Consider the following 20,625-nt stretch of genomic DNA (forward strand, 5'->3'; position numbering starts at 1 on the left):
AAGTTAGGAGCTCTGTATGTTGTTGACTCGTGCTTCAGATACGGCGCGTGTCGGGTTGTTTACCAGGAGCTGGCCTGGGGAAAGCCTGCCTCTCACCCACTCCGTGTCAGGATGGCTCCCAAGTAGGCTGAACTTGGCTCATTTTAAGTTATATTTGAAAGAGACTTAATTATTATTTTTTTAAATTTTTGGTACTGGGGATTGAACCCAGGGGCCCTCGACCACTGAGCCCCATCCCCAGCCCTATTTTGTATTTTATTTAGAGACGGGGTCTCACTGAGTTGCTTAGTGCCTTGCTTTTGCTGAGGCTGGGTTTAAACTCGTGATTCTCCTGCCTCAGTCTCCTAAGCTGCTGGGATTACAGGCCTGGAAAAAGATAGATTTGTTATCAGGGCCGGGGATATAGCTCAGTTGGTAGAGTGCTTGCCTTACATGCGCAAGACCCTGGGTTCAATCCCCAGCACAAAACAAAAACGAACGATAGATTTGTGGTTGTTGTAAAGATGACTGTCATCTCAAAGTAACGAAGAGATATAATACAAAACTAAGTAAAGGTTTGGAAGAATTATAAAAGGTCTATATGATTGTGAGAGAGTTTTAAAAGAAAGTCAAATTTATAAAGTCTCTCATATGTGATAGAGTTGATAAATTTCTGAATCTTTGTGGAGGCAAAATAGATACCAAAGATATATTAGTGTTATTATAGATTATGTTTTTTGGTTCAAAGCTGTTATGCAGATAGAATGTTTTTGGTTTTGTTGATTTCCTTTTGTCTCTTCCTTGTAGACCTTTATAAGTTTTTCCCTTTATCCCAGAGCAACAGTTAACTTGAGATAGTAATCTTCCCCTGCAGAACAGAACAGGATGTAAGGCTGACTTCCAGTACTAATATTAACCCCAGTTAAATGGGAGGGTCACTATAAAATTATAGCCCTAAAGTGACTGGTTTAACTGGCTTGCTGGATGTTTAAAACCAAAACTTGGAAACCAAAGACAAGGAAGTAAAAGGGCCAAGGAAAAAGTAGCCAGTATTTTGGTCCTTGTCCTCTAAGGTCAGCCCGGACCCAAGGAAGGACGGGACCCCTCTAAGGGCCCTACATCTCTGCTGAGCCACCTGACCTCCCGATTAGGAGGACTGAAAAGACCCTGGAAAACAGGAAGGCAATCAGTGCACGTTCTGCAGAGTGGAAGGTCAATGGAGAAGGAAATGTCCCTGACGCTTCCAAGGGAAGCCACATGTGGTCAGCAAGACCTTGACCATCCAGGCAGGTGGTACAACTGGTAGAGGAAAGCTAAGGGAGCCAGGGGCTTCTCACTCACTTCATGATCTCTAAGGCGGCTCAGCTGACTCTTAACCACAGATAGGAAAAAGATCAAGTTGGACCCACTTGGTCTCAGACACCTGGCAGGAGGAGGGCACAACCAAAGTACAGCCAGACCTGGGCATTTAATTTTAATATTTGTTTTTCAGTTCTCGGAGGACACAACATCTTTGTTTTTATATGTGGTGCTGAGGATCGAACCTGGGACGCACACATGCCAGGCGAGTGCGAAGACCTGGGCATTTAAAAGAAAAGACAAGGGCCTTTAAAAAAAAACTAGTTGCTGATAGACTTTTATTTGTTTATACGTGGTGCTGAGACTCGACCCCAGTGCCTCACACAGGCCAGGCAGTGTGCCGCCGCTGAGCCCAGCCCCAGCCCCCTCAACGGTCCTTTAGAGTAACTAGAGAGGTACGTTTGTGACAGTCCTCCCCAAAGTAAGCAAAATGGGGCGGTCACAAGGGAAGGGGTTTCACGGGGGTCCCCACAAGCCTCGCCCAGAGCCGTCAGTCACAGGTCTGTTCCCAGGGAACTCGAGACCCCCTGCGCCCCCAGCCCACCCCCGTGATTCCCGTGAGCTCGACTCCTCCTCTGCACGAGGTTTTCACCGAGTCCTGGAGAGGAGGCAGCTCCACTGAGGGCAAAGGACCCGCCCCGGTGCTCCTGACCACGGGGTGGCCATCCGAGTGCTAAAGGGCGATTTCCACCCCAGAAAGTCGGAATATCCAGGAAGGATGGCAACCCCAAAGGGCACGCTAAAACGGGACTAAAGCCTGAGAGGAAGAAGGAGGGTTTGAAGAAACAGAAAATGCATGTCCGGCTTCCGAATCCAGCGTCCAGCCGGGACTGGATCCCACCCTAGCCGTGTTAGCCGTAGCCTTCCCGTGGCCCGCCCACTTTCTGTAGTCGCAGAAGGACAGCGCGCCTTTATTTTATTTCTTTAACTTTGGATGATGATGACGATTTCTGTGACGGGAAGGACCAGCCAGCGCCTCGCACGCTCCGCGAGCCACGTGTCTGCCCCTGAGCCTCAGGCCCCGCCCCGTCCCGCCCCAATCTTAAGATCAGCCAATCGCCTGGCCCGTGGCCCGAGCTCCTCCAATCAGAGAAGGGGCGGCGCCGGGCGGGGCTCGGAGCAGGCGCACCGTGGCCGAGGTGCGCTGCCTGCCCTGGGGAGTGGGCGGCTGCCCACCCGCGGCCCAGCGCGGCTTGGGAGTCTGCGGCCTCCGGCCTCCGTGTTTCTCACAGCCCAGGCGCTGCCTCTGGCACCTGAACGCGGGGCGAGGGTCTGCTTGTGCGGAACCCCACTCCCCACTCTGAGCGTGGCGGGGCTCCACGGCGGCTGTCCGCAGGAATGAGCTCCCCACCGAGCGGGGTCCCGGCAGCGTGGCCCTCCCCGGCGCTCAGCGCCACCTCCAGACACCCCCGAGGCGCCTCGGGGAGCTCCACCTGTCCTGGGGCCAGGCCAGGAGGGTGCCGGGAGGTCTCTGCCTGGGAGCCCGGACAGGCCCGGACTGGAGCGAGGGCCGCCTCCCCGTGCCTGCCTCCTGCGCTGCGGTTCAGATCCGGTTCAGATCCGCTTTCTGTCCTGCGGCCAGATGGTGCTGTCTTGGGGGGTCCCCACACCTGCGCTCAGGACCCCGAGCCCCTGGAGTCCCCCGGAGCAACATCCATCCATCCATCCATCGCCAGGCCCCGGGTAGGCGTGGGCTGGGGCAGGAGCAGCCAGGCCTGGGGTCTGACAGGGATTTTCCGTGTTCCAGCCCCTAACCCTGCCCAGCCTCCCGCAGGCCCGCAGCACCTGGCTCAGCCCCGCGGCCCGAGGCTGAGGACTGCTGCACAGGGATGGTCTCCCAGGTGGGCTGCCACAGCCAGCCCTGCCTTGATCCTGGGCGGAGCCCTGAGCCCCAGCTCAGCTCCCACCCAGTCTGAGCCCCCAACCAGGCTGGGCTCCACACCCAGCAGAGCCCCAATTGCAGAGATTTGGGTCGCTGGTCACTGGGTTCGGGGAGCATTGGGGTCTCTGATTCTGCCCACATTGCCCTCTCAGCCATCCTGTCACTCCACGGTGACAACTGAGACAACACACGATCCTTGGACAGGGCTGGAAACAGGTGGGGTCTCAGGTCCTCCCACCCAAACCACCAACAGCCTCCATGGTGGTGGACGACTTGCCAGAGCCAACCCCAGCCCCACAGCCAGCCGGACTCGAGGCCTCCCAGACCCGCAGCCTGTGGCCCCTGCCTCTCGAGCTTTCTCCTCTGGCTTGTGTCCTGGGCCAATTCTGGGGGACTTCCTGTGCCATTGCCTCTCCTGAGCCCTGGTCACTAGCTGGGAAGCAGGGTGGGTGCGGGTAGCATTCGATCAGGCTGCCTGGCCTTGGAATGCGGCTGCCTCCTGGGTCCCAGCCTTTGGGGTCTGAGGAGTCCCCATCCAAGCCTGGGGAACCGGAGCTCCCCCTGAACATGCTGTGTGTCGGGAGAGGTGTCCTGGGCCTTTCTGGGCAAGGTTCCAGACGGAGGGACCAGGACATCTCTCTCAGACTCAGGACGAGCAAGGACTGGCTTTCAGGATGAGGGGAGTCCAAATGCACCTCCTTTCTGGGGTATCTGCCCTCCTTAGACCCCCAGTGCCTCCTTTGGCCTGGGGAGGTGGGCAGTGGAGTCCCAACCTGCTGGAACGTCCATCCACTGGGCCTTGGGCTACCAGCCGAGGGGGACTGGTGGCTCAGGAGGAGGGGAGGGGACCTCGTATTCCACCTGTGCACCTGGGGCAGGGGGCAGGGCAGTGGGGCTTGGGGACGATGCTTAGGCCTGGGGGACACACTGGGGATGCCCTGGTGGCAGGGCAGGGAGCCTGCCTTTGTGGGACCCACAGTGGGTGGCCAAGGTCTTCCACGCTTCAGAAAATTCCAGATGGAGGGAGTTAAAGAGAAGTTGGGTAAGAGGGAGATGCTCCGTCCTCAGACACCGGTCCAGGTGGAGACAGTGACCACAGAGCCCCCGGGGCTTTGGGGAGCAGCATCCATGCCCTGCCCCATGCACTGCCAACCTGGGTGCAGCCCTGCCCAGCCTGGGAGGAAGCCCAGGCCTGGCCTCCAGGCACCTCCCCACCCTCGCAGCCAGGTGGAGGGGAGAGGGGCCCCAGGTGTGTGGTGTGGGTGGTGAGGCTGGCTTCCGGCGTCACCAGCTGTGGGCTGAGGCCCTGCAGCCCCGGGCCCTCACCTGCCCAGAGCCCCGTCCACCCTCCCGCCCAGCCCACTGAAGGTTTGCGGTCCTCATCGGGAAGATGGGAGAAGAGGCTCAGAGAGCACCTGGAACTCTGCCACCCACCCCCAGCCCTGTCTCCCTGGGCAATTCCCCAGGCCCAGAATGTTCCAGAATGTTCCAGAAGTCCTCCTTTACAGTCCTGATTCACCTGGGTGGAGGGTGGAGTGGAGGTGGAGGTGGGCTGGAGCCAGGGCCTGTCTGACCCCAGAGCCCTGGACCCTAAGAGCTTTGGAACACACTTTGATCTCAGCTGTGTGACCTCCCCTGAGTCCCTGCACTTCTCCGGGCTTCTTGCGAGCAAGATGGAACCAACACCGGCTTCCTGAGGTCTTTGCCTACCCTCTCTGCAGGGCGGATTGAGGGCAGGGGCCAGGAGCCACAGGTCTGAGTCCCTGGCTCTCTCTGGCCTCCCCTGCTCTTCAAGTGGTGCTGGGGGCTGCTGAGCGGAGGGGAGCAGGGACGCCCAAGGTGACAGAAACCTGGCATCCCCTGCCACCCGCCCCCGGCCTTTCCTCACCCCGGCCCCCTGGCACCCCAGCCGCTGGGTTCATGCGGCTTGAATTTCAGCGGGTGGGTGAAGAGGCGGGGGCTGGACACGCTTCATTCTCCAATTTCTGTAAGTAAAAGCTGTGGGGCCATCTTTTGTCACTGGAAAAAAAGCCCATTGCAAAACGGTGTGAGGAAAAACAATAGCGTGTAGGTGCCGGAGGCTTCCAGGGAGCCGCAGGACAAAGGGCCTTTCTCTCTCTCTGGAAAGGTTTTGGGGAGCATGTGACGGGAGGATCAGAAAAACCCGGGAAGGGATTCTGTGAGGAAGAAAATAGCTGTAGGGGAGAAGAGGTTAAAGAGGATTTTTTCTCTCCGTGTGATTTGGGGGGATGTTTTCAAGTCTTCTGAGACACCTGTCACTCCCCCAGCAAAAAAGAAAAAAAATAGGCTTGGCCCCGCGGGGAGCATCTGGAGATGCCATGTGCAGAGGGCGTCCTGAATGTGCCCCCGCCAGCTCTGTCCCATTATAGTTCTCTGGAGAGTGGCAATTTCCCCTGCCCAGGCTCTCAGAATGTTCCGGAAGCCCTCATTTACAGTTGAAACCCACCTGCAACCACTCAGCTCCCAGGCAGCTGCAGCCCTGTTCTGCAGGGTGAGTGCTGGGACTTGATCTTGGAGCCAGATGTGGGGATTTCAGGCTGCAAATTGCCCATCCTCGGCTCCAGTTCCTCCCAAGCCTCCAGTGACCTCAGCTGCACAGTCATGGATCCCGAGGCATCTCTGCCTGTGCCCCTTATGGTTCATGCCCCAGGACCTTTGCATGTACTCCCTAGAGCCCTTGTGCCTCCACTGCCCAGATGGCTCCCTCAAATGTCCCCCTCTGGCATCATTTTAATTCAGAGGGTGTCCCCCGCAGCATGCCTCTGCCCACCCTGGCTTTAGCTGGCTCCCAGCAGTCACCGGCGGGGTGCGGCTCAACAGCATGTGTGAAGGCCTGGGCTCCATCCCCAACTGTGCAAACAAACCAAACAAACAAACAAAGGGACGGACGGCACCTGGAATTATTTGCCCAACTCATAAACCAGACGTATCGGCCTATTGTCCCCAGCCTGTCTCCCCCACCAGGATGTCCACCGGATGGCTCTGTTCCCTGCAGTGCAGGCCAACGACCCGGGGTCCACACTCAGTGAGGGGGAGCCAGCAGCCGAGGAAGGGAGGAGCCCGACCCGATCCGCCTGCCCTGGTCAGGCTCAGGGGCCGCAGGCCTGGGCTCCAGGGGTCCCGGCACCCAGTGGGTGCCACATAAAGGGCAGTGCGGGCGAGGGGCTGCGGGCTGGGCGGCAGGAAGGCCCGGGGGGCGCTGTGGACCCCGTGCCAGGCCACGCCTGCCTCACAGGCACCTCCAGGTGAGGTGTCCCCACCCCGGGCGACACGGGGAGGCGTCCGGGGCCCTGGACAGAGGCCGGCGGCAGGCGCGGGCAGGCAAGGAATGCTCTGGCCCAGGAGGCCCCTTGGAAGTCAGGGTGGCGGGAGGGGGCCGCTCTGAGCCTCCGCTTGGCTGGGGTGTTTGGACGAGGCAGGCGGCCAGGGGTGTCATCGGGGCTAAAATTAGCCTCCGTTCCCGCTCAGCCCCTCCCCGGCCTGGAGGGAGGCTGGGCGCCCTCGTCCGTGGGCGCTCGGATGCGGCAGGCGACTGGCCCAGTGACCTGGGCCGCACTCTCGTGGCAGTGCCCTCACCCCCATTTCACAGGTGACAGAGCCGAGGCTCAGAGAAAGCCACTGGCCGAGTCGTGGCTCAGGGGGCAGAGCTGGGACGGCCACCCGGACACGCAGGGAGGTGACGGGCGCGTGGTGAGCGGGCAGGGGACGCTCTCCCCCTCCCCTCAGCATGTCAGCGACTGGTTTTTCTGACCAACTTCCCAAGAAACGCCTGTTGGCCCCGCGACCTGCCAGGGACCCCAAAGACCCTGGCCTGGGCCCAGGAAGGTCCAGGAGCTGCCCAGGCGCACAGGTGGCCCAGCATGAAGACAGGTGATCAGCGGCAGGGATGTGCCTCAGCCCCGCACACCTGGGTGCCCTCCCCAGGAGCCCCGAGGTCCCCCGTGGGCACACGTCAGCCAGGTCCCCCTCCCCGGGGCCCGGGGCCCTCTGAGGGGTCAGTGGTGACCAGCGTCTGTGCTCTGGGACCCGCTGGGCAGGGCTCCCAGCTGTCCCCAGCAGGCGGACAGACTGAGCCTTCGTTTCCAGCCCAGCTGAGCTGGCCCCTTACTGTTTGCCAAGTCGGATCCCTTGGCTGTGGGGACGGTCCCCGCGAGGGCAGGTGCTGAAACGGGCGTGGAGGAGGCACATGGGCCCCGGTGACTGTGGGGGGACCAGCCAGCAGGGGCCGCGGGGCTCGGCCTCCCCCCACCCGCCAGGTCTGCAGCTACTTGGGGTCCCCTGTCCTGGCTGGCTCTTCATTGTTCATGCGGTCACTGGACAGAGTGGGCCGTGCACCTGGGGCCCCGCAGGGTGGCCTCGCCAGTGGGGGGGGGGAGCAGCGAGGCGGGAGGGGCCGGCAGGAGGAGCGGGCCTGGGGCAGGAAGTGTCCAATCTGGGGCAGGAGCGCAGAGCCGACCTCCCCTCCCCAGCCTGCCATTTCCTTTCTCCTGGAAGTGACAATCGGGGACAGCACCTCTGGAGGCCTTACCTGACCCATGCCCACGGGGACAGGGTTGTCCTGAGCCGATGACCTCAGATGCAGGGGGCTACTCAGCCCTCCTGGCTGCCCCGTCCCTGCAGGGGCAGGACGGTGCCCAGCTCCCCAGGCGGCAGGTGGGACAGGCGCGGTGCCCGGGAGCCTTCTAGGGGCCACGGGGCTCAGCCCAGAGAGGGGCCTGGTGACCGTGCTAGGCTCCTGCCCTCCCCGATCTCTGCTGAGCCACCTCCGTCCCCTTCCTCCCCTGGGCCACTGCGTTCCCCTCGGGCAGACTCCCACTCAGGCTTCATCCCCCGTTCTCCAGGAAGTCTCCTGGACACCCAGGCTGACCCCTCTTGCTGTGGGACCCCTTCACAGCCTTGCTCAGCCTGGTCTCTGGACCGTGAGCCTCAGGAGAGTGGACCAGGACTGTCTCCGCCATCACTGTGTCCTAGTGGCCAGCACAGGGCCCAGCACACAGCAGGCAGAAGTGTCCTAGTGTCAGCCAGAGGCCCTCACTCCACCTCTGTCTGCTGTGTGACCTTGGATAAGTGAATATCCCTCTCTCAGCCCCGTTTGTCTCCAGCCCCGTTTGTAAAATGTACTAATGCCCCTCTTCCAGCCCAAAAGGAACTGAGATGGCAAAGAAGTTACGTGGTACAGAAGGCGCTGGACCTGTGCTTGGCACCCAGGACGCAGATCAACAAATGTTTACTTAAAAATCAGGCAAATTAAAGCAAAATCCCACTGTGCACCTATTAGAGTGGCCCAAATCCAAAACAGTGCCCACTCCAGGTCTGGGGAGGACGTGGAGCCACAGGAACTCCGGCCGCTGCTGGTGGTGATGCCAAAGGTGCGGCCACTCCGGCAGCCTGGCAGCGGGTTACCAAACCAAACCCTCTCTCCACCACCACTGGGAAGCTCGGCCCTCAGGTCACCCGCAGGAGCAGAAAATTGATGTCACACAGAACCCTGCAGCCCCGACGGAAGCAGCACCTGCGCTTCTGGGTGGATGGCACTGGCTGTTGGCACCACAGAAAGGAGCCCGCGGGCCGCAGAGCGGAGGCTGCCCCCGAGTCCCGCAGGGAGGCAGCAGGTGTGGTCGGAAGGGGCGGCGCGGCCAGCCAGGGGATTTCGGGCAGCAGACTCTCTGCGCGCCCTCCGAGGGGACCCTGGGGTCACACTGGGGACTTGAGGTAACGATAACGTGTCACACTGGCTCCTCCGCTGTGGCAGACGTCCCCCCTGAGGCAGGATGTGGAGCTGCCGGAGGGGGGGCTGCGGACACCCCTCCGCACCTCGGATTCTCTGCAAACCCAGACCTGCTCGGAGACAGGGGAGTCTGCTAAGGGAGAAGGCTCTTCAGGAGGGCATGGCACCTGCTCCCAGGGCCACGACGACACTCACCAGGCGGCTTCTTGCATGCCCGATGGGCAGCAGCGGAAGACTGGACCAAGGAAGCACACTCTGCCCTGGTGTGCCACAGGGTGGAGTATTATGCTGCCACTAAAAGAGTGGGAAGCCCTTGGTTAGAAGGAAGGAACCAGCCCTGCCGTTAAGAGGGCAGAGGGAGCACCCCAGGCCCCGAGTGCGACACAGTCTCTGTGCGGAAAAGAAAGTAAACAGACTTGCGTGTTGGGGTCTGGTCTCCCTGAAAGGAGAAACTGGACACCGCTGGGGGCCTCTGCGGGTGGTGGGCGGTGGGGTGGCTGAGATTTACCCCAACACCCTTGGGCACCCTTTGAATTCTGTGGCCCAAATTGGTTTTACCTGTTGAAAAAATGAAGTCTACAATAGATTTTAGAAAGACGGCTGTGGAAGCTTCCTGGCCAGGCCAGCCCTGCGCAGCCCCTGCCTGGGCTGCACGCGGCCCCCAGGGCCTGCCCCCACCTGCCCCCCCCCTCCCTCTCCGGTCCAGCCCCTGTTGAGAGCCCAGGGGGCTCCTGGCTGGATGGGGTCGGGGCGGGAGGGGCCTGCTGAGCCCTGGAGGCTCCAGCCGAGACCACCCAGCCTCGGACTTGACTGGCTCCAACAAAGGACCCCTGCGCACCAGTGGCCGGGCTGGCGGCCCACTCCAAGGGGAACCACGGAGCGGAGGTGGTGACTGGAGGTGTCCCAAGGCAAAGTGGCTCTCTGGGGGTGTCCCTAGTGTGGGCAGGGCCCCCCAACATAGCCTGTGACCAGGGAGCCGAGCGGGAGATGCCAGGTTTCCAGCCTCCATGTCCAGCCAGGCAGGACAAGGGGACAGCAAATCCTGGTCCCTCAAAGCCATGACTAGGCTGGCTCTGGGCGCTGGGACGGGGTCTGCCGAGCAGGCAGAGGCACCCGGCCCCTCTCCTACCCTCCCTCGGCCCCCTCCACTTCCAGTGCACCCCTGCTCTGCCGGGCTCTTGGGGAGCCCCTGCTGAGCACCTTCTGGGGTGCCGGGGGCCAGTGCTGCCCGTGCAAGGGAAGTGCTTCTCCGGGAAGGTGGCCAGCCAGTGGCTGCCGCTGACTTGGGCACTCCAGCGCCCCACCAGCCTCCCAGAGCAGTCACCCCCGCCCCCTCTTGCGCCCCTGGGTCCCCAGTCCCCAGGGGCGAGGCTGGCCTGCCGAATCCTTCTTCTTGCTGTTACTCCTGGCCCCAGCCCTGGCCTGGAGCTCAGGAAAGGGCGGAGCCCTCACTGCTCCGTGGCCCCAGCAGGGACCAGGCCTGGCACAGGCAGCTGCTCAGGAAGACTGTCCCGTAGGTCCTGATCCTGAGACCCAGTGTGGACGGCTTCCCTCCTGGCCAGCACAGTCCACACCCCACGGGAAGCCGGCTGCAGGCAGGCTGCAGGCCCCAGGTCAATCTCCTGTCCTTTGCTCACCTGGTGACTCATTCATTCAGGCCACACCTATTTCTGAGCCCTGCTGGGGGGTGTGCCCAGCCCGGCACTCAGGGAGACACTGGCCCACGGAGATTCAGAAGCTGTGAAGGGCAGCGTGAGAAGGTGAAGGAGCATGGAGTGTAGCTGACCAGGTGGGAAGAGGTGACGTTTCAGCTGAGAACTGAAGGAAGTCAGGAGGGAGAAGCTGTAGGGACCTTTGGGGAACCCATCTGTGCAAAGGCCCTGGGGCAGGATGGAGCCCAGGAGGAGGAGGAGCAGTGAGGAGCACGGGGCTACTGGGAGGTGGTGTGGACCTTTTGGACGTGAAGCCTAGTAGGAGGTCCCTAGGTCACTGGGGGTGTGTCCTCAGAGGGGAGTGTGGGACCTTGCCTTTTCTCTCTGCCTGAGGTAGGCACTCAGCTCTAACCCGCCCCCCCATCAGTTTGCCCCCAGCCCAGGCCCAGGGGCGTCTGGGACCAAGCAAACCCTAGGTGGATGGCCTCAGGTGTTTGTTACAGTGAGGAGCTGACTACACAGGGACAGGGCCTTGTGGAGCGCGGGAGGCCGGGGCTTTTACCCCAGGGAAAGCGTGGAGGGCTTGGCACAGGAGCGCCCTTGGGCTGCTGAGGGCAGGACACATGGGTGGAGGTGGGATCCCTAGAACAGGGGGCTTTGCAGCTCCCAGTGTGGAATGGGGGCGCTGGCGAGGGGCACTTCTGGCAGACTCTGAAGGCAGGGCTCTTGGAGTGGAGGTAGCGGCCCGCGGAGGCCTTCTCATCAGCCCCTGACACTTAGGCTGCGTCAACAGCACCACTTCCCAGGACTTGAACCCGGGCTGCTCCCACTGCCACCACCAGCCCTTTTTATCTTAGATTTTGAGACAGGGTTTCAGTCAGTTGCTGAGGCTGGCCTTGAACTTGCCATCCTCCCGCCTCAGCCTCCTGAGCCACTGAGCCGCCAGGCACATGCCTGCCACTGCGCCTAGATTCCGGGAACTTCCCAAGGCATCTGTGGAGGAATCTTGCTTGCGATGGCTCGGCCCCTTGGAAGTCTTTCAAAGACAACCATCGAGTTTCCAGCCACAACTAAAGGCGGTCAAGCAGCAGGCGGGGGGCACCTCCTCCCTGGCCTGGGCTCCTCTCCGCAGCGCCCACCTGTGGGTGCAGGTCCTGCAGCGCCCCTCCCCACTTGTCTGCTCCCATCTTTGTTCCTAAGAGCTCAGAGGCCCTGGTGGCATTTGGGGGTACTGGGCCAACATTCTCTCACACCCTTCCCTGTAGGGGACCTGTCCCCAGGATGGGGTCCTGGGGAGTGTGCTTTACCCCACAGGCCCCAAATACCTGTCCTTGGCCCAGAAGCCCCCAGCTGCTCGCTGGCTCCGCCTGTTGCGGAGACCCTTGCCCTTGGGCACACCTTGGGTCTCCCTTTCATGCCCTCCCCTTCCAGGAAGCCCTCCTTGCCTCCCAGGGAGGCCGCTGCTCAGCCTGTCTTCCTCCTGGTGACCTGGAGCCAGAGGCTATGTCCAGCTCAGAGCAGTCTCTGGAGGGATCCCTGCTGCCCCAAACGGGGGCTTCTGCGGGAAGGGGGGAGCGGGGTATGCAGACAGGGCCTCCCCGTGAGGCCTGTGTGGGGGGCAGGGATGACGTCAGCCCCTCACAGTCCTGTAAATGTTTGTGGGCCAGGGGGCCTCGGTTTTGGGGTTCCCTGGAGCCCCATGAGCAACCTCCCCCTCCTGCCCCCTTCTGGGGGGCCTGGCAGACACGCTCCGGAACTGGCAGCCAGCCCAGAAGGGCTGGGTGGGCGGCAAGCAGAGCCCAGGTCTGGCCACCACTCCCCAAACAGGGGGGCACCTGAGGCTGGGAGGGGGGACGGGGCTCCCCCTTGGAAGTCCCCCTCCTCCCTGCCCTGCATCTTGGCTGGCGCCTGTGACAGGTCCTGAGACGATGGCTGGGGAGGGGCCTGTAGGTGGGTGAGGCCTGGGCAGAGCTCGCTAGAAGGGAGCCTGTCCCTGTGGGTGCCCAGCAGGGTGGACACAAGGGGAAGGGCGCTCCTCACTGTCCATCGTGGAGCCAAGGGGACCTAGCTGCCCCTCTGGCCAAGGGGAGGCGAGCTCTGCCCCCTGCTGGCTGTGGTGGGGACAGTTCAGGCCAGTGCACGGGCAAGGGGGCGTGGATGGGTCTGCAGGGGAGTTGTGGCTCCAAGGAGGCGGCTGAGTGCCGGCCATGGCCCAGGCCCGGTCCCGGGTGCAGCAGGAGTCGAGGGTGGGATTCGAACCCAGCCCTTTCTGAACAGGCTCCTGGTCCCTCTCTGCCCACCGGGTGTCTCCATCCTTTCCCAGGGAGCCCCCAGCCCAGGTCCAGGCACCCAGTCCTGGACACAAGCCAAGCTGGCGTCTGGTCTCCTGGGAGCCAGCACTGGACATCTGGACACAAGTCCAGGGAGGGCAGGGGCTGAGGAGGGCACCTGGAGTCGCTGGATAGGTGTGGCCATGGCAAGGGGGACAGCCCCCCATGGATGGAGAGCTCTGGCCCGCAGGAGCGGATGAGGGCTGTGGCCCTCTGCCCATTCCTGCTGTCCCTGGCCACCAGGCGCAGGGCCCGCTCCCCTGGATGGGGCCGGAGCCGAGATTCCCGGCGTGCTGGAGCCTGCGCCTCCTCCCTGCCAGGAAGCTCCACGCTAGTTCTGGGGAAGGAGCCGCGGGCCAGGGCCGGGCGTCGCCAGCATTCCGGGGCCACCTAAATCACTCGGCTGACAGCGGGTGAGCAGGGCTGGCAAAGATGTTGGTGCTTTCCGTGTCACTTCCACCAGCCCCTCACCTGGCCAGGCCGCTGGGTCCTGGGCAGGGCCGTCCAGGGCTCTCCGCTCCGATGCCCAGGAGTTTGGAGAGGGCTGTGTGAGTTTGGAGGGGCCCGAGCATGTTTTCCACATGCTGCTGACTTTGGGGAGTGTCCTGGAGAGATGGCCCATGGCCTGCAGGGTGGGGGCCAGAGCTGAGGAAGGGCTGTGGTCTGGTTTCCACTCCCTGGGGTCCTGGGAGGCTCCTGCTCTACCCTGGGGACGGGCTGCGGCCTGGCAACAGGTGCGTCCCTGCCAAGCCTCCTGGCGCCCTGTGGCCCTAGTGTGATGCCTCCGCCCCCCAGTTCTGCAAGGCCAGACTGGTGCCCTTGGCCTGCAGGGACACACTACAGCCAGGACAGTAGGTGGACCATGTGGGGGTTCCCCTCCCCACTCCCTCCCAAGCCCAGAGCCAGGTCGCAGGCCGAGGCCTGTGCCCAGCCTTATCTCCCTTCCTCCTGCCTGGGGACCCGCCCAGCCCCCTTGCTGGCTGCGAGACGCCGCTCAGCCCCCAGGACACTTGTACACACACATACGTGGAATTTATTTCTGGGCACATCTGGCCCTGCCTGGCATCTGGGGAGCAGCAGGGCTCACACCTTGGGTTTTGCAAACAGCTCCCACCCCTCCAGCTGGCCCATCTTGAACAGGGCGGCCGCCGTGCCCATGTACACGCATCCGGCAGCAGCAATCCCATAGTTGTGAGCTGCAAGGAAGAGGTGACATCAGGCACACTGTGCCCAGGACGCCTTGGCCCCACCTGCCTGGAGGCTGGACTGGAGCTTCAGGGGGCCCAGCCAGAGCTGGGCGGCTCTGGGGCAGCAGCCCAACCCCCAGCAGGGGCAGGTCCAGGCTGGGTCCTCATTGAGCTCCACACCAACGGCTCCAGGGACACAGTGCCATCCAGGCTCTGGGCTTGGGAAATACTAGGCAGCAGTGACACTGTGGGGTGTCTCGGATCACAGGTGTGTGGCTGAACAGGAAGTGCCCTGCTTACCCCAAAGCCACAGGGGCTGGCCGAGGAGGGGGCATGTCCTGCCAACCAAAACCCGCTGGGACTCAGGGAGGCTGGCCCGGAGCAGGGCTGGGCTCTGTGTTGGGACATGGAACCTGGGGCACTTTAACCTCTGAGTACGCCCCAGCCCTTTCAATTTTTTTCTTTGAGACAGGGTCTTGCTAAGTTGCTGAGGCTGGCCTAGAACTTGGCACCCTCCTGCCTCAGCCTGCCAAGTCGCTGGGGTTGTAGGTGTGGCCATCATTCCCAGTGTCCTCCCCATGGTGTTGACACAAATGCGGCGACCACCAGAGCCCTTGCCACACGCCAGGCAAGAAAGGGTGCCAGGCATGGTGGCCTCATTTCCCCCTCCTGTGACCCTGAGGCAGGGGCACACAGGGCTGGGGCGGTGGGGAGGGGCAGGAAACAGCACTGGACCTATGCCAGCTGGCTCTGCTGGGCGGGGCTGCTCTGGGGCCTGGCCTGCCTCCCCCAGGGCCACCGCCTCTAGTTCCTGTATCTGTGCAGTGGGCTGAGAGCAGCTCCCTGTGGACCCTGGGCCTGCATGTTCCTGGGTGCTGTGGGGGGCATGGGGGCAGTGCAGGGCCATCTCCTCTAAGCTGCTCACGGGTCAGTGGTGGAGATAATTAGTGACCTGTGTCCTCTAACAAGACATGACAGACGGGACGTGGAGTGGGAATAGCAGGGGTGGACTGTACAGAGGATCGTTGGGATGGTGATTGGGGACTGACACTACCATCTGGGGGGATGACATTCCAGGCAGAGTGCAGCTGTGCCAAGGCCCTGGGGCAGGACTGAATCTTGTGTGTTGGGGGCACAGTGAGGAGACTGTGTGGCTGGAGCAGAGGGTGGAGGGAGGCAGGGGTTGCGGCAGGTGGCCTTGTGCTGTGGACACCATGTGAGGCCAGGGGGGCTTGCGCAGCAGCATCTATCACTGCTGGCTGGCCCGAGACCAGAGGTGTCTCTGTGGTGACCTCCCTGTGCCCAGGCAGTGTTCTGCACACCCGGCTCCCCGGGCTCTTGTCCGGGTCAGAAGAGAGAATAGGGTCAGCTGGGGCAGGGGTCCTGTGCCGGGGCGCAGGGCGGGTGGGGTACTCACTTCGAGCTCCCAGGGTCAGGCCTCCGGCACAGCCGCCTAGGAAGTAGTTCAGGGGGTCATCAGGCTTCCCGCGGACCTGGGCGCTGAAGCAGGAGGTGATGCCGAACACGGCCCCGATGGCGGCTGCCGGGGACACAGAGGGCAGGTACTCAGTCGGAGGCCCAGAGGGGGCGTGGCGAGAGACTCCTGGAAGCTCCCTGCCAGCTGGCGGCTTCCCACAGGAGCTTCCCGCCCCGGCACTGCAGCTGGCCCCTGGGACCCCCACCACAGCCCACGTCCCTGACGGAGGAGCACCCTGTGTCCCCCCACGGTTCGGACTGTGGACTGGGCTGGGAGCCAGGGAGAAGTGGCGGTTGTAGAAGATGCTCCCGACCGAGGGCAAGAGCTGGGCACTAGGGCAGCCAGGAGAACCCCCCTGCTCACCTGCGGTAAATGTATATCGTCCAGCCCGAGCCACTCCTTCGAGGACGGAGTCCGGGGGACGATGTGTGACACTGTAGGCTGACCAAATCAGGCCTGTGGGACAAAGGGAAGGAGGCCAGTCGATCTTGGTCTCCTCAGTGATGAGAAGCAGCCCCTGACCAACCTTAGGCTCCAGGGTTCAGGTGGCCTGCTGGGCACTCTCTCTGGGGCCACCCCTCTGTGCCAGGGCTGAGCTGGAGGATCCTCACCCGCTCCTGGCCCCTAGGCCTCTCCTTTCTCAAAGCCTGACCAGTGCTGGCTCAGCTGTGGGGTCCCTGCCACCCACACTGGCCCTCAGTGGGGCACTGGCCAGCAGATACGGGACCATCCATGAGGCGAACACAAGAGTGGACCAGGGGCCTCAGAGTTGCGGGGCTGCTTCAGGGCTTCATGCCACCAGCTGAGATGCCACAGCAGTGCCCCCTGCAGGTCTTGGCGCCTGGGTCCAGCTCCAGCTCCCATCAAAGCTCCACTCTCCTGTGGGCCCTGGGCCTCCACCTAAGCCTCCCAGGCAGTGGCTCAGCTCTGAGGCTGCTAAAGCCCCCCTCCTGCCACTCCTGGGACCCCCCCCCACTGGAGGTTTGGGCCTAGGTGTGTCCTTGGCACTAGCTGGCGTGGCTGCCACTCATGCCCACTTGGCCCCACCACTCAGGTCAGCTTTTCCACCTTCACTGTCTCCCCAACCTCCTGCCCCTGATGCTGACTCCTATGCTCAAGGGGGCCAGACGGTGAAGAGGAACGAGAGTCCATTCTGGCTGGCCCAGCTGCCCATCAGAGCCTCGCAGGCATGGGCAGCTTTGCCCACTGCCCTGGGCCTCCCTCTGTGGTGGGTGGGCAGACTGTCACTGGCTCCTGACAGCCCAGCACGGGCTCCCCATCTGCTGGCAGGAGCTGCTCGGTGCAGATCCCTCCTTCCTCTCCCTGTGGCCCTCCTGACATGGCCCAGTCGCCACAGGGACCTCCTGGGGCCTGAATATCCCAACAAAATGGACCGCCCTGGACAGGCCACAAGGGCAGTCACCGCCCCTCACCCTCTCCAGGACCTGATGTCCTGTTATCTGCTGCTTCATGGAGATGAGGCAGCCTCAGAGAGCAGAGCAGCTTACTGGAGCAGCCAGCTGGGAAGCCAGGTGGGTATGACCCAAAGAGAGCCCCGACAGCTGTCCTTGTGCCCAACCTCCAGCTTTTAGGACCTACACACCCCTCCGGGACGGGCGGTGCCCTGCTGCCCAGCCGTGCCTCTACTTCAGTTTGCCCGAGTCTGCCGCACAGGAGCCTCCAGGGGCCCTTTCTGTGTCCCGCAGTGAGCTCATCTTTAGAGGGGCCTGAGGAGGGCCAAGATGCTCTCCACTGCATGAAGGGGGACCTGAGGCCCAGGGATGCTGGGAAAAAAGCCGAACGAACCTAGAGTGCCATGAGGATCTTCTCCCCCAGTGAGGACCAACACCTGGGTCCCTGCTGGGCTGCAGAACATGATGGAGCCAAGGGCCTGCTCCCCTGGCCCAGCAAGCCCCACCCTTCCCCACACCAAGGCTTTTGTGCACCCCATTCGTAAAGACTCCCAGACCTTCCTGATCTGGTCTGTGCTGGCCACAGGGTCTTATAACCCTCTCACTCCTCCCAGCAGGAGGAACACTGTTTCAATGATGCTCCCAAACCCACTCACAAGCCTGGTGCGTGGCACTTGTGGGCACATGCCTTTATTTATTTATTATTTATTTATTTATTTATTTATTTATTTAAGAGAGAGTGAGAGAGAGGAGAGAGAGGGAGAGGGAGAGGGAGAGGGAGAGGGAGAGGGAGAGGGAGAGAGAGAGAGAGAGAGAGAGAAAGAGAATTTTTAAAAAAATATTTATTTTTTAGTTCTCGGCAGACACAACATCTTTGTTGGTATGTGGTGCTGAGGATTGAACCCGGGCCGCATGCATGCCAGGCGAGGGCGCTACCGCTTGAGCCACCTCCCCAGCCCGGGCACATGCCTTTAATCTCAGCAGCTTGGGAGGCTGAAGCAGGAGGAATCTGAATTCAAAGCCAGCCTCAGCAACTTAGCAAGGCCCTAAGCAACACAGCGAGACGCTGTCTCTAAATAAAATATTAAAAAGGGCTAGAGATGCGGCTCAGTGGTTAAGTGCCCCTGGGTTCAATTGCCAGTACCAAAAAACCCCCCAAACAAACAAAAAACCCAACAAAACCAGAACCCACTCACAAAGGGACCCCTGGGGAACCTTACTGTCGTTACCCCATGCATGGATCTTGGCCAAGGGACCTTTTAGCCCATGGACCACGTCCGAGAAAACAGCAAGTGCCCACCGTCCTAGGTCCCCTCCAAAGCCCCCTACCAGGTAGCAGGTGACCTAGGACTCCCTGCTTACCCTTTAGAGGTCAAGACTGCTCCATCACCCTGTCCCCCTCATTCACCCATTGTGTGACCTGCTACCCCTCTTCCTGGAGCCCCTATAAGCACAAGAGGATCTCTACTGACCAGATCTCTCCACTGCCCTCAACCTCCTTTCAAAACCCCCCCTGCAGCCTGCTGCCGGCCTCTTGACCTCCAGATACTCGCACACAGTGCCTCCAGTCAGGCACTAGCGGTTGCTGCATGCCACAGGTGCCCACCTAGAGCTGCTCCTCCCACATGCACCATTGGGTCACCCACTCACCACATTACTATATACCTCCTTCCCTCCCAGACTGCTGTGCCCACAGGTGCCATCCAGGAAAGCCACACATGAAGCAAGTGGCCGCCCTTGGATGAGGGTGGCAGGAGATGAAGGGGGTGGGACTGGAAGGGGAGTAGTGCCCATAGAGCCAGTGACTCCCCAACGCCGCATGTCTGACAAGGTTTCTCTCTCGCTGCTCCCCAAGTGGCCTCCAGTGAGTCCCCTCACTAGCCGTGCTCACCACGTCAGGCTCAGGGACTCCTGTGTGTGAGCATGCGCACTTCTTCATGGCTCTCCACTTTTTTAGTTGTAGATGGACACAGCACACCCATTCCATTCATTTATTTTATGTGATGCTGAGGATGGAAGCTGGTGCCTCATGCTCTGCCACTGAGCCACAGCCCCAGGCCCACTGCCCTCAAAATCTACTCAAAGAGGCGGGGATGGAAGAAGAGGCCCAGAATGCCTCTCAAGTGACTCCCTCCTGCTTTCACATCCCTTCAAACATGACCACTGCCCCCCCCAAATCCTTCCAGACATTTCCTAATGTCATGTCTCCCCTTAAGAATGTGCCAGAATGACTTCCCCTCCTGGACCCCCATCCCTCCAAGGGGGACCCGCAGACCCGGCCTTGCAGCCGGGCTCCCAAACGCTCAGGGGTGCCTAATGCGCCTCTTTCAGTCCAGAAGCGCTCCCTAGGGCCACCCTAATCCAACTGCGACCAGGAGGGTCTCAGTCCCTGCCTGGCCCAAGAGATGGTGGTGGCCAAATCATTACTTCCCAGCGGGGCAGAGAATGAAAGGAGAAGGTGCCCGGGAAACCCTCATGGGAAGGGGCGGGCACTGGGACGACCCGGCTGCGGGTGCCTCGGCCCACCTCACCGAGGATCCCACTGGTGGCCCCATCAGAAGCCCCGGGCACACCTGACCACCCAAAGACCTCATCGCACCCCGGAGCGTCCTCAGGCTTCTGGGACCGCTCCCGACACCGCAGTGACGACCTCCTTCAAGGCTGCCCCGCGACGGAGTCTCACAGGGGACCTCGAAGCCCTCCCGGTCTCACTGCGCAGCCTCCCGGAGCCTGGAGAAGGCTCCACCAACCCCTCCCGCCTCGCCCGCGGTCCCCGTGCCCGGCTTGTCACCTGAGCCACGACCTCCCGGGGCCCTCCGACCCCGCCAGGTCCCCCAGCCGCGCGGCCGCGGGAGCCCGGCGCGCAGGACCCTCGGGCGGCGCCGCGGCCCCGTGACCTCCTGCGCCCTCGCGCTCCGCTGCCGGGGCCGGCCGGCGCTCACCCACTGCGCCGCCGATACCGGTGCTGGCGTAGGCTTTGCGGTGGCACTCGGTGCCGTCGGGGATGTCCAAGAACTGTCGAAGAAGACTCGGCGCCATGGCCGCGCAGCCCCGAGCCCACACCGCCGACCCCGCGGGCTCCGCGCTCCCAAGGGCAGCCGCTGCCGACTCTCGCGAGACTTCCTGGGGAAGTGCGCGCAACCTCCCTGACCGAGGGGCCGGCAACAAGCGCGCAACTTTATTGAGCTCCGCGGACATGCACACGGGTCCCGCGCATGCGTAGGGGGCGGGCCTGGGCTCAGGAAGCACGAGTACGCAGGGTCGATTGACAGAGGCGGAGCTAGTCCGGCTCCGGGAGTCCTAGGGTAGGGATGGTTTACGACTGAAGGTGGGGTCTATTCTACGGGGCAGACTGACGGGAGCTAGGTCTACCGCCACGTACGGACTAGGAATGTGGCCCCTCTTAGCGCCCGAATCTGTATGGGACGTTGTCATGCCCTGTGACCAATATCCAACCAGGAGTCTGAACCGGTGCCGCTAAACTTTGGGATGTGGCCAGGATAGAGGCCAAGTTTAATGGAAACGTGACCCCTCCTGGGATCTTAGTGGGAAGCGTTCTGTGCCGAACCGTGTAGGGAGAAGTGTGTCTCGGCTTGAG

General features: G+C 62.0%; 1 protein-coding gene across 1 annotated transcript; it reads right to left on the minus strand.

Annotated features, from left to right (window-relative positions):
• Positions 1-13,961: 13,961 nt before the first annotated feature.
• Ndufa11 (NADH:ubiquinone oxidoreductase subunit A11) lies at positions 13,962-20,171 on the minus strand. The gene is made up of 4 exons (XM_005332073.5): positions 19,970-20,171; positions 15,979-16,071; positions 15,556-15,678; positions 13,962-14,147 (listed from the first exon to the last, which is right to left on the minus strand). The coding sequence occupies exons 1-4, from the start codon at positions 20,064-20,066 to the stop codon at positions 14,035-14,037; spliced, it is 426 nt and encodes a 141-aa protein (XP_005332130.1). The 5' UTR covers positions 20,067-20,171; the 3' UTR covers positions 13,962-14,034.
• Between the last annotated feature and the right edge of the window lie 454 nt (positions 20,172-20,625).

Source organism: Ictidomys tridecemlineatus, chromosome 2, assembly GCF_052094955.1.
Source record: "Ictidomys tridecemlineatus isolate mIctTri1 chromosome 2, mIctTri1.hap1, whole genome shotgun sequence".
Lineage (NCBI taxonomy): Eukaryota > Metazoa > Chordata > Mammalia > Rodentia > Sciuridae > Ictidomys > Ictidomys tridecemlineatus.